Source organism: Populus euphratica, unplaced genomic scaffold (genome assembly GCF_000495115.2).
Source record: "Populus euphratica unplaced genomic scaffold, PopEup_1.0 scaffold511.1, whole genome shotgun sequence".
Taxonomy (NCBI): domain Eukaryota; kingdom Viridiplantae; phylum Streptophyta; class Magnoliopsida; order Malpighiales; family Salicaceae; genus Populus; species Populus euphratica.
Window position 1 is genome coordinate 36485 of NW_011500388.1, and position 12758 is coordinate 49242.

General features: G+C 37.6%; 3 protein-coding genes across 3 annotated transcripts in view; all 3 read right to left on the minus strand.

The window, feature by feature from the left end:
* Window positions 1-1179: 1179 nt before the first annotated feature.
* Window positions 1180-4091, minus strand: LOC105114299 (calcium-dependent protein kinase 34-like). Its single transcript, XM_011010809.1, has 8 exons — window positions 3110-4091; window positions 2815-2958; window positions 2582-2734; window positions 2321-2436; window positions 2064-2231; window positions 1795-1922; window positions 1585-1684; window positions 1180-1496 (listed from the first exon to the last, which is right to left on the minus strand). The coding sequence occupies exons 1-8, from the start codon at window positions 3780-3782 to the stop codon at window positions 1401-1403; spliced, it is 1578 nt and encodes a 525-aa protein (XP_011009111.1). The 5' UTR covers window positions 3783-4091; the 3' UTR covers window positions 1180-1400.
* Window positions 4092-4760: 669 nt separating this feature from the next.
* LOC105114300 (rhodanese-like/PpiC domain-containing protein 12) lies at window positions 4761-9572 on the minus strand. The gene is made up of 8 exons (XM_011010810.1): window positions 9231-9572; window positions 8997-9113; window positions 8688-8782; window positions 8164-8264; window positions 7937-8047; window positions 7125-7233; window positions 6262-6312; window positions 4761-5150 (listed from the first exon to the last, which is right to left on the minus strand). Exons 1-8 carry the CDS (start codon window positions 9454-9456, stop codon window positions 5070-5072), a joined length of 891 nt encoding a protein of 296 aa, XP_011009112.1. The 5' UTR covers window positions 9457-9572; the 3' UTR covers window positions 4761-5069.
* A 1839-nt stretch (window positions 9573-11411) lies between these two features.
* LOC105114312 (uncharacterized) overlaps window positions 11412-12758 on the minus strand; it is a 9638-nt gene continuing 8291 nt past the window's right edge. The window contains exon 6 of the mRNA XM_011010827.1: window positions 11412-11861. Coding sequence (XP_011009129.1) covers window positions 11725-11861 — 137 coding nt within the window. The 3' untranslated portion in view covers window positions 11412-11724. The remainder of the gene's footprint in view (window positions 11862-12758) is intronic.

The window sequence follows — 12758 nt, forward strand, 5'->3', positions numbered from 1 at the left end:
TTTTTAATTTTTTAAATAAAACACAATTAAAAAAATAAATATTAATTTTTTTTTAACCAGGTTAAACCCAATTCAACATATTTAGCTTTTGACTAGACCTGATCAGTTTAGAACAATAACAAAAGCAATAGAGAGTGACTCCACCACTGTTCACTTAAGTGAAAGTAATAGAGAGCTGTTTTTCACAAACCTGCAGTTTTAATTTATTTTTGCCGACCCTCTATAAACAGTAGATCATGATTTTTTTTATACCAAATATTTAAAGGCTGCAATTTATTTTAAAAACAATTGCAACCCCAGCCCCATAAACAAATAATCACTTAATTTAAATAAAATCAACTTATCATATTCAGTTGGTTTTATAATTCAAGTTACATATTTTTCTTTGTTTTTCTAAATATTCTTGCAGTATATTAACATTATTATTTCCAACGGCGAATCACGGACACAAAGCCTGGTGTATTTCTAAATTAATAGGGTTTGATTAAGAGAAAAACTGACTAATAATTATTTCCAACGGTTCACGAAAAATTAAACCGAGTACCGTGATTGTGTAGCTGAACAGAAAAACAAAGATGCCGGCACAGCACACAGGTGATAGATAGCTTGAGGGGGTCAAAGCTTTCATTTAGTTCTAAAAGTTCTTCAAAGCTTTTTAAATCGTGTCAATACTGGCTGGTTCCCCTCTGCATACATGCAATGCACGCACAACCACAACTTATGGATGTCTAACAACGCTGAGTTTTGATATCGTTAATCTCTCATTTCTAATGGATTGAAGATGCTGTGCTGTTGATTCACTGTGAACAAGGGGAAACAGAATTTATGAATTCGAAATAGGACATGAATGCATCAGGATTTTTGAAATTGGAACTGCTCAAATTGTACCGAAGATTCAGCCGAGTTTTACTGTAAAGGATGAAAAATGATGTTCTTTGAATGGCTGCCAATTGTTTGTGTATATATTTTATCATTTCTGCATGCCTTCTATTCATCTCTTAATCTGACAAAAAGAATCTTGTGCTAAAGAGAAAACGGGAAGCATAAATTCTACCAAAAGAACAAAGAGTTCCTAAAAACAACATCAAATTTCTTGTTAGAAATTCTATAGCAATCAGAATCACAAGATACATTCCTAAACTGGAGAGGAACAAATACAATGAAAAACAAAATGCACCCTTTACTTCCCTAAACATTTTGTAAGCAATGATTCATTCTGAATAGTTACATTGTTTAGAGATGAGAGAGACAATAGCACACTCATTTCACAGGTATACATCCACATTGAACTACCAAATTTCTGCTGGCAGCTTCTGCATATCCTACAGCTTCCCCTCCCATTAAAAGAAAACAAAATTATATAGTACTTCTGTTTTCCCTGCGATTCACCCTCTATAAACTCAAACAAATACATCATTACGTCGTTTCTTTGGATTGGCTTCGGGGTTTCCTTTTCTCATCATTGCGACAAATTCATCGTAGTTGATTCGGCCATCCTGAGAAAATATTCAGGATTTTGTCATCACAAACTGAAAATACAATATAGGATTACAGCTATTGACTAAAATTTAATTTGGTGCTTACATTATCAGCATCTACTTCAGAAATGATTTCCTTTATGTCCCTTCCATCATGCATGCCAAATTCGCGCAGAGCTTGCTCTAGCTCTTCAGTTGTAATGTACCTACGTATATGCATAAGTTTATAAAAATGAGCATTTGTATTATATTACCAAGGCTGCTAAAATGATGTAAAATCTAATGAAGCAAATTTCATATTTTTTAATGTTATTACCCGCTATTATCTTTATCGAAGTGTTGGAAGGCAGTGTAAAGATGCTCTTGTCTATCCATTCTGTTCATATGCATTGTTGCTGGGATGAATTCGTCATAGTCTATGGTCCCATTGCCATCTGCATCAGCCTGTTTATGGAGATAGGAGGAAAAACAACAGAGAAATCATTAACAGATTCTGAAGATATATAAAAGAATTCATCATTTTGCTCGACTATCTTCTCCAACATGATGTTTTGATCTCATGCATCGAGATGGACTAGAACTTACAGCTTCCATCAATTGTTTAACTTCATATTCAGACAGTTTCGTCCCTTGCTTAGCAAGTCCCTGTTTCAGCTCTTCAAGTGTTATGGTACCACTGTTGTCAGTGTCCATGCCCTTGAACATTTCCTTCAATCCCATGATTTCTTCCTCTGATAAACAGCCAGCAATGACCTAATCCCGTTTTGCGAAGAGGGAAAGATAAGCACAGGTTCATGCAACACATGTTTAATTTATTTCAAAATGGTGAAATTTTGTAGTACCCTTAGAGCAACTTTCTTGAAGTTATTCATTGCTTTGAATTGTTTGAGCCTACTCAACACTGCATTGTCAAGAGGAGTATCAGGAGCTTCTCCATCCTCCTTAATCCATGGATGACCTAATGAAAACCAAACACACTAAATCAGAAACCTGCTCAATAGTTGCTGATGGGTGAATAATATCCTTGCATTATTACAAACTGGATGTCTTGTGAAATCACTACTGCGTATAATTTGAAGATGGTAGAGCTAAAGCGCACTTACTGAGAACCTGGATGGCAGTCATCCTTTGCTTGGGGTCTGAAGCTAGCATCTTCCGAACAAGATCTTTTGCTTGAGGTGATATTGAAGGCCAAGGATCACTGGTAAAATCAATATGGCAGCGTAGGATTGCATTGAATATCCCGTGTTCCGATTCTGGCAGGTTAACATTAGCATAAAAAATCTCATTGATACCATCTATGATTAGAAAAGAAAATTGGTAAAGCAAGATTTACCTGCCCAAAAAGGAGGAACACCACTTAGAAGAATATACAGCATGACCCCAACACTCCATATATCAGCTTCTGGTCCATATCTTCTCTTCAAGACTTCAGGTGCAATGTAATATGCACTCCCAACAATGTCTTTGAATACTTCTCCTGTCAGGAAGGAAAGCAAAAAAAACCCGTTGTTAACATCTGTACCAATGACATGCCTGCTATTCTTCCATCCCTTTCTTCATTCATGGTTCGGTCGATATTCTGGAGGGGAAAAAAACGAGAAAGAAGGTATCATGTATAGGATTGCAACCTGACTTGTAGAACACAGAAAGGCCAAAATCGGTAGCCTTGAGCGGGGAGTTCTCATGTTTGTTGAGCAAAAGGAAATTTTCCGGCTTGAGATCCCTATGGATGACTCCCATTGAATGGCAGGTGTGCACAATTTGAACAATGGTCCTAAGCAGAGAAGCTGCAGCACGCTCCGTATAATGACCTTTGGCAATAATGCGATCGAAGAGCTCTCCTCCAGCACATAACTCCATCACCAAATGAACCGAATGTTTATCCTCATAGGCTCCCTTGAGTTCCACAATATTAGGCTGACCCGTCAAATGGTGCATAATTTGAACCTCCCTCCTAACATCCTCCACATCCTCCTTATTAACAAGCTTTCTCTTGGCTATTGTTTTGCATGCGAATTGCTCGCCAGTGACCTTGTTAGTACACAAATGTGTGATACCGAACTGTCCCCTACCAAGTTCTTTTCCAATGGTGTAAATGGATTTTGCATCTTCCATCGGACGGCCTAAGACAGGTCCAATAGGGGTAACCTTGGCAGGCTTAGGGGAAGCTCCTGGAGGGGGTGAAGGTGGGGTGGTGGAGGGAGCGTCCAGCTGACCATTGGTACGATCAGTACCCTCGGTGGTGTCTTCCTTGTTAGCTGAGGCATCCTGGGCACCACCTCTGGAGCAACAGTTGCCCATTGTGGAAGGGAAACAAAATGGGTGGCTGCGACGGTGGTAGTGGTGGATTAAGGAGAGAGTCCCTTAATTTTTTTTGATTGGGGGAAGGGAAGATGTGTGAGGAAAGAGAGGATTAGAAAGAGTCATAAAAATGTTATGGAGAAAATGAGTGGAAACAGGTTGGATTTTGGTGCAAGGACTGAAAGAGGATTGACAGTGAGGGATTTTAGGGTCTGGCGTGTGCATAGTGTGTTGAATGAGTCTATTTTTGGCGCTTGTTCTGAAATTAGTGGGAAGCAAATAACCATTGTTGGTTGAGAGAGTTTCCCGGGAAAATTAAATGACCGTTTGTTGTATCCTTTTAAAGTTTAGGTAGTATTCCCTATTGTGAATATATTAATAGATCGCACAGCTAATGTCATAGTTAGCACTCTTGCTAAAATGCTGGAACAGATACCTCTGTACTTACCCACAATGAAAGTAGATTGCTGGATTTTTTTCGCTTGTTAGGAGACTGCAAACTTATCAACTGTTCTTCGCTGCGCCGCGACAGGTATTTCAAGGATTGCCCTGGCCTTATTATACAGAAAATTTATTAACAGTGATCATATGAAACAGAAATATTAGATTGCTTCTCTCTGGACTGACCTTTTCAGCAAAACAAAACCAGGCTGCCATAATTTGCAGCATAATGCATTCTTTTTATGGATGTCTTCTTCTTCTTCCTTTTTTTGATCGGGACCACAGTTATGGGGTTTCAACCCCTTGAAACCAGAGCAACTTCAAGTAAAAAATTACTAATTAAACGCCACTGCCCCTGTTTCATCAAAATACAATGCGCAAGCATCACAACTTAACCACATTCGCACCATCGCGTAGGTTCTGGTGTTTATCAGCTGAATGAACACCCACTATAATTTACTTTTTAACAGATCATATTCCAAAAAAGTCGAAGGAGCGAGGCCTCCTTCATAGATGTTTCTCAACTCTACTGTTAAATTATTGGAGAAAACTAATTCATTTCCATAGCCCTTCAGTGGCAAATGTATGACATCATCTGAGTGGAAAATTCCATTTCTGGTATTAGTTACATTAAATAAGATAGAGGAAACAAGACAAATTCATTCTGTTCTCTTTTCTTGGGGGAATAACTGCAGAACTCGTAAGAAAAATTTCTATAGAGAACCCTTTTATCTCATGTTCTTTCTCAAAAAACCCCAATAGCTGCTGCATACAACATCACAACAGTATGGATTCGAGAAGAGCAACAACTGAAGCAAGGTAACTCAATTAACAAAAATGGGCTTGTCAGTACGTGGGAATTGATGGATCGGCCCTGACAGCATATGCATGTATGCCCCCGGACACATTAAATACTCTCTTGAAACCCTGAATAATCAAGAATCAATGAAACAGTGAGATTACAATCTGAACCACATTAAAAAAATACAATTAGGTGCAAAAATTGTCGAAGAATCAATTCCGAGGAGTTGAAAACAAGGGCAATTCTTCAGAAAAAATGCCTTTTGTAACCCGTACAGACTACAGAGTAGCGTGTAAATGCATAAAGTTGTGGATATTGCAGAAAAAAATGGAAGGAAAGTAATAAATTTGCTGAAATACACAGAACAACCAATTGGACCCAAAAAAAAGGATCACTGGCTTCTTATTCTGTTTTTTTGTTTTTTTGGGAAAGATACAAGGTTGTCCCAGAAAATGAAGAAGAATCATTCCTATGGACTACAAGAGAGGTGTAATGGACACTTCTGACACAATCTAAATAATGCAGAGCATTAAACAGGAAAATCAGCATGGTCTAATACAGGATCAATCAAATACTGATCGGGACCAAAGCATGTAGGGGCTAATGCAGACCCTAGTGATCGGATAGAATGACACCTGTGGACCACAGAGACTGGTAAGATAGACTGAAGTGGGATTCAACCAGAAAACGTATGAGAAAAATCCAAGCTCATCTTTAATTTGATAGTACAGATTCTAAAACAGGGAAATCAGCACAGCCTGCTTAATGCACTGTTACTTTAAAGATTCATGTGTAAAACTACAAAGGATGCCCGTGAATGGCGCAGAAAGATTGTCATTGCTGCATTAAAACTCAAGGAAGATGATGCATGGAAGTACTAGAACATAATAAAGAAAGACTTCATGGAAGACAGAAGCAAGCTATAATGGTGGCCGTGACACAAATCCAATTTGATGATACAGAGCATCAGCTAAGGAAATTATCATGGCTTCTTTTCCCCGAAAATTGAAAGATGGAGTTTCCCAAAAGGGCATTTCAACTTAAATTTATAAATGACAAAATCAAGTGCTGAGATGATATTCTGATAATTCCTTCTGAAATAAGCTTCACAACATAATAAAAAGAACACAGTGAAATAAAAAGATTGCAATGCTTGTTTCCTTGTGGTAGCTCACAACCCCTACAACAATTTATTTATCGTTACTAAAGAAAAGAAGTATAAAAGATAAAGTTTACCTGAGACTGCAACCACTTAGCAACCTGTAGTGACCGCATCCCATGGTGACACTGGAAACAAAACATTACTTAGCATTCTAAAGAAAGGAGTGGCTTTTATCTTCCGCAAAGAGATTTGCTTTTGCAAAAAAACTGGAACTCCAGAAAAAGAAAAGCATATAATAGCAAAGAAAGAAAAATTATGGTTAAAATACAAGGGAAATATACAACGTATGAGCCATGGATAGTACATGATGAAAAAACAAATAAAAGGTCCGGCAGAATAAAAAAACCACAGAATTCAAGTATATCTATGTTCAAACTGATTAGGAGAAAATTAACCGAACAGCATAAAGATATTAACCAGATCAATTGCTCTATCTCAAAAGTTGAGATTTTCTAAGAACAGGCATAATTTAGTAATACTACCAAGCATCCTCAACAAAAGAAATTGCTGCGATAGTAAATAGATTTTTCTATAATTCATACCAATGAATTAAAGGCATTTGTCACAGCACTCCAGGAAGATCAATAAAGTATATGGCAAGGCCATTAGAAAAATACAAAAGAATATAAAACTGCAGCAAGATTACCACAAAAGTGACAATCTCGGTCCAGACTATAGGCTATGCATCACATTATAAACTTTGGAACACCCATTAGCAGCAATGCTCTTAAGAAAAATAGTGACGACGCCAAAAAAATTCTCCCTCTTATCAATAGGAAAGTGCATAAAAAATTGAAAAAAAAACCCTATATATTTAAATATAATCGGAAAATCAGTACAGATAAGATGCTTCATGTCACAACATGTCTTCATTTGTATGAAATAAGATTATACAATAGAGAGGAAACTTTATGCACTAAATGACAAATATACGCACCATAACATAAGTATCCTTTTCAGGATCAAACTTGGTTGTAACTTCTGGTCCCCAGCTTCCAAACTGACGGAGGGGAAGTACTTCAAAACCTGGCAATGAAGCTTTGGCCCTACCATGTAGAGATGATCAGAGCAGTTAAAACTTAAAATGCAAATCACTGGCAAGGGATCAAAACAAAAAGGAAATGAAAAGCAAATTAGAAAAAAAAAGAAGGATACCAAAAAATCTTAGGACACACATATTGTCATGCACCCAACAAGGAGATATGGTGAGAGCTGCCTCCCTTCCCCTCAACCAGATTTTTTTGCTCAAGAACAAACCTCAATTTCATGGATTATAAACATTTACCCATAACTCCTTATCTCGCAAGTTGACAATTGCAAGAAGACCTGCTATTTATAATCCACAAAGTAAACCTCTTAATCCTCTAATTAAACTGGCTGGTGAATTAGATGCCTTTCTAGAAAAAAATACTGCAAAGTAATCAAGTTCACGCAAGATCCCTAAATATGCAGACAGTGCTTACAATTCTTCATTTACTATGGATGATTGTAAGATGTACAATATCAACCTATAAGTTCTTTAATCCACACAATACTTGGAAAAAACTGCTCATATTTAAATCATCACCCAAAGAATAATAACAAGATTTCGAACTGAAACATGCTATAGTTATAAACACAGTAAAATCATGAAGGATAAAAATATCAAGAATTTGGAGGACATGTCAGTAATCAATAAAACTTAATTTCAGAAAGAAGGAAAAAAAAGGCTGCTTGAGTAGGAGAGCAAAATGCAAAAAGAGAGCATACACTTCATCAGGTTCTCGAACATCAATCAATTGAGCTTCTTTGGCAAATGTAGGATCTTGGATTTTTACATGGAGCTCATCTGCTTGAATTTCCCCAAGTAGAGATTCTTCCCTGGTAGCACAATTTACAGATTCAAAAGAAACAAATTCATGGAAAAGTACGAGTAGGTGCCAATACTGCCTTCTCTTTGGCACAGAAATCAAATGGAATAGGATTCTTTAGCATACCTCTCAGAAAGAACTTGCAACAAATGCCACCCAAATTTAGTTTTACACCTTACAACTTTGTTCAAAGGGGCACTAAAAGCAGCTTCCTCGAATTCTGGTACCTGTGACACTTGAACATTAATTATCAAAGTGATCGCCAGGTAAATTTGAGTTATTCGTATCTTTGGTGTCTTGAGTGTGAGTAAAGCCAATCCATCCATCTACACTTAAAATGTTAAGGAAAATCATTGAATTCATTGGGCAGTTCATTAAAACCTGAGCTTCCTAAGGTACCAGGACTTGTTTGCCAAATTTGCAGATGAGGCCACCAACTATGATATAACCACTAAACTTATTAACAGCATGCTCCTACCTTCCTGGCAAGAAATGGAACAGCAATGCAACTTAAAAAACCATACTCTCGTTAAACCATGTGTTCCCTGGTGAACCTCCCATTAGTGAATACAAAATACCAACCAGGAATTAAGGAATTAATTTAAAATTTTCAACGCGCATGAAAATGAATTTCATCGCAATCCACATACCATTTGCCCTTTTCTAACCCAGCCAAGCATCCCCCCTTCTTCTTTTGATGGACATAATGAGTATTCCACTGCAAGGTCACTCAAATCCTCTCCTCCTTAGAATGGAAAAAACACAATAAAAAAATTAGTTTTAGAATAAATCTTGTATAATAGTTTAAACCGCATAACACACACTCTTTTCTATTTTTTCCAAAGAAAGACAACCTTTTATCGTCAAATAAATTATCAATGCAATCTTGATATAAAAATAAAACATGAATTCAAGAAGCAAATTCTGCATCGTACATCAAATGTATAATAGTGACTAACCTCCTGAAATTCTCTGTTGAAGCTCCAACAGAAGCTTGAGGTCATCTTCTTTAACAAGCAAGTGCTGCACCAATAACTCTCTTCCACCTCCAGTGCCGCTCCCAGAACTAAAAGAAGCTGAAACAGAGCACAAAATAATCAAAACTTTCGATGCAAAGTCCCATTATGCATGTTTAACAGACCAAAGTAGGAAAAAAGAAACATAGGGTTTTTGATAGAATTGCCCAGATGTACCTTTGGGACAAGATTGGTGACCCAACAATGGTAAGAACCTTTTGAAGGAGATAGGAGATGAACTGGGTGGTGCTGTTTTTGGAAGGAAATTATGAAGTGGAGCAAATGTAGAGAGTTTGTAAAGGTGAGGAAGTGAAGAAGAGAGTGAGAGGGCGGGAATCAGACAGATTTTGAGAGAAGAGAGTGCTGGTGTTGCTACCGGCGGGATGTGAGTTGCTCTTAACATTGCTTCTTTTTGTTCTTTTTTTTTTCAAGCTTTCAGAGTTAGAGAGACAACAGGGAATTGCGCGTGTCACCCTGCAATATAATGGGTCGACAATACCAATGGAAGTGATGAGTTCGAAGGAGAAACAGAATAAGAAACAGTGATCATTGTATGAGCCCATTGAGATAATAGGCCCATGCTGACAGGATGTGGCCTGGTTTAGGGGCTTGTTCGAGGAGCCCATACTCTTGCATAATTTTTCCATGTTTCTTGACCTCCATGAACATGAATCCCATCCTTCCTTCGGCTATTATGAATGGTAGCGGGTTAATTAGCACAACATTATCTATTGACGATAATGATGTCTATGTCGAGCTCACTGTCTGTCATTGTTGTCTCTTGTTACACCATGGTTGCTACAGGATAAGTTGCAGGACCTTTTTGGTTTGTAAGCCAGGCTGATTACCAGACATTTTTGCAAAACTACCAACGTTTTAACTTCTCTTACACTAAGCGAACAGAGCTTTCTATACGCCTCTCGTCCTCTCCAGAACAGCTAGAAGCCTCGTTTGTAGGAACTACTTCGTGGCAGGGGAATGGCCAGTAAGAATATAGTCTCATATATTAAGTGTTGAATCGTCATATTAAAGCCTGAGATAATATGCATGAATCCCGGAGAAAATAGAATTTTTAACACAGACATCTCGATCCATTCTAAAATTCTCAATGATCGTGCCGAAAAGTAGGTTAATTTATATCTTTAACACCTGAAATGGTTTGGTGCCAATATGTTAGAAGAGATCTATCTCTATTTTATAATTTTTTAAACATCTGTTAAGTTCATAATTTCTTCTTCCAAAGTATAATCTATCTCCTTTCTGCTATTCTATGTTATTTCGAAGAAATTGAAATAAAGACAAATAAAAATTTATCCCAAGAACAAAGCAAACTCCCATCCATCTTAATGTTTACCGGTGTCCAAATACCATCTAGTGTCAAAAAAATAAATCTATCGGAAAATTATTCTTGATATCTTATAATTTAGTTGATTTTACATTTGTCTGACGTGTTTTGAAAAATTAGGGCAACAAAAAATTTCAAATCTAATAAAAAAAAACCAAAATACACTCATATGAAAAAACCAAAAAATTTCAAAACCCAAATGACAACATTTTTCTCTCTCGCCAATCGATTGAAAATCTTCTCCAGAAAAATTAGTTTATCTCTCCTCCCGGACCCAACTCAAACAAAAAAAATTAGTGATTGTAATTGATTTTTCTCATGATTTCACAGTTTAGTGTGATCATTTCTTCTCATTGCTGGAATCTCGCACAAGCTTCATCAAAATCCAGATGCGAAGCGGCAAAACCCATTTCTACATCTCGAAATTCAAGATTTCTGTTATACATTTTGGTAATAATGGGTTCAAGGAATGTGTACAGGGGTGAGTAAGAAGATAGAGTGGATATAATTCCTACTCATGAACAAGATAAAGTGCATTGCCTTTTCTTTGAATTTTTAATTTGGTTTTGTATATTCTTGTTATTTATTTAAGAATTTAGGCGTTTACAAGAACTGGGTCTTGAACTTGATAATTTGAGGTGGTCTTTAGGTAACGGTAAATTATATTCATTGGACTCCCCGAAAGGAAGGCTGGGTATAGTTGAATACAGATGGTGCTGGTAGGCGTCAGAATACAGGCTTGAGACGGGGTAGAACCGGTTACAAGGCGGGGCTTCTGGAAGGAGGTGGATTCTCAATCAGGAATGCATGTCGTCATCACAGGTAGCAGAGACAGCAAGGGTCCTTGTGACAGGATATTATTTCGTTGAGTTGCTGTCCCCTTCTGTTACTGTGAGTCTGACTTCTCTTTCCTTGTTAGTTAAGACTTCCAAATTTGAACAAATTTACAAGCATAAACAAACTGAAGTGCAATAACCTATAAACACTGAGATAGTACTTGCACTAGGAGAACGCTTTTTTTCCCCTAAAATAATAAGGTGGGCAATTTCCCTGAAAGGCCTTCGCCACTGTTCCTCTACCAAATGTTATCTTTGCTCAGAAACTTATCATGGATGTGCATTAGCAGTTTTACATTGACCAAAAAATTGCACTTGCGATTGCAACAACAAAAGGAATTACAACGACAATGTCAGCATTCTTCTTCTTCTTTTTTTTCCGATTATTATCTGTGACCAGAAATCCAGTCGACACCATTTTCTGAGGTTGAAAACGTAAATGAAGACAAAAACAACGATGTATTGTGTAATTGGGTGACCAAAAGAAGCTCTACCTGGATGGCGTCCAGGCATAGATGAGCAACCCCAAAACAAGGACGATGGCTCCAGCGACAAAGCCAGTTGGAAGGGAGGATGCGACTCCAAGATATGGCAATGGCAATGTGAACACATACACAGCTATTGGTACTGCCATAGACAACACAAGGGAAAAACCAATTATCAGTTGAATAAATTCGTGATACAAATCAGCATGAGAAAGTGTTGAACGATTATGCTCTGATGATAGCTTCATGGAGTTGCAGCAAACCTATATGAAAGCTATCTTCACTGTATTTATGCGGCAGAATATAGTAAATGGTGAGATAGAAGAGCCATTATGCAAAGTTATTCAAAATAACCTCTCCATTTACTTCCCAAGTACCATGCCGACAAGTGTCATAAAGATTAAAGGCACTTTTAAGGAGTACGTTATGCGACTGTATTGGCACTTAAATGAAGCCACGCATTTTGATCGAAGTGTTCTTTGATGTCAATGTTTAACATGGATCGTTATGGTGCTTGTTCCCAAGATCCCAAATTGACAGGATTAAGAGTGTTGGGTATGCGACCAAAGTTTCATATTGGTTAGAAATGGGGAGGATCAAGGGTATATAAGGATGGACAAATATCTCCATTGGTATGAGGCTTTTTGGGTATAACCCAAGAGCAAATCCATGAGGGCTTAGGCCCAAAGTGGACAATATCATACCAATATGGAGATAGGTGGTGTCCGTAGTCCTTACAAGTGGTATCAGAGCCATGCCCCCGAGTTAGCCATGATGGATGAATCCTCGGAATGCCGAACAAAACTCCATTGGTATGAGGCCTTTTGGGTATAGCCCAAAAGCAAATCCATGAGGGCTTAGGCCCAAAGTGGATAATATCATACCAATATGGAGATAGGTGGTATCCGTAGTCCTTACAAAGAGTGTCCCTGTGAACAGTAAAAGTGGATGTTCATTTGGGTATGCGACCAAAGTTTCATATTGGTTAGAAATGGGGAGGATCAAGGGTATATAAGGATGGACAAATATCTCCATTGGT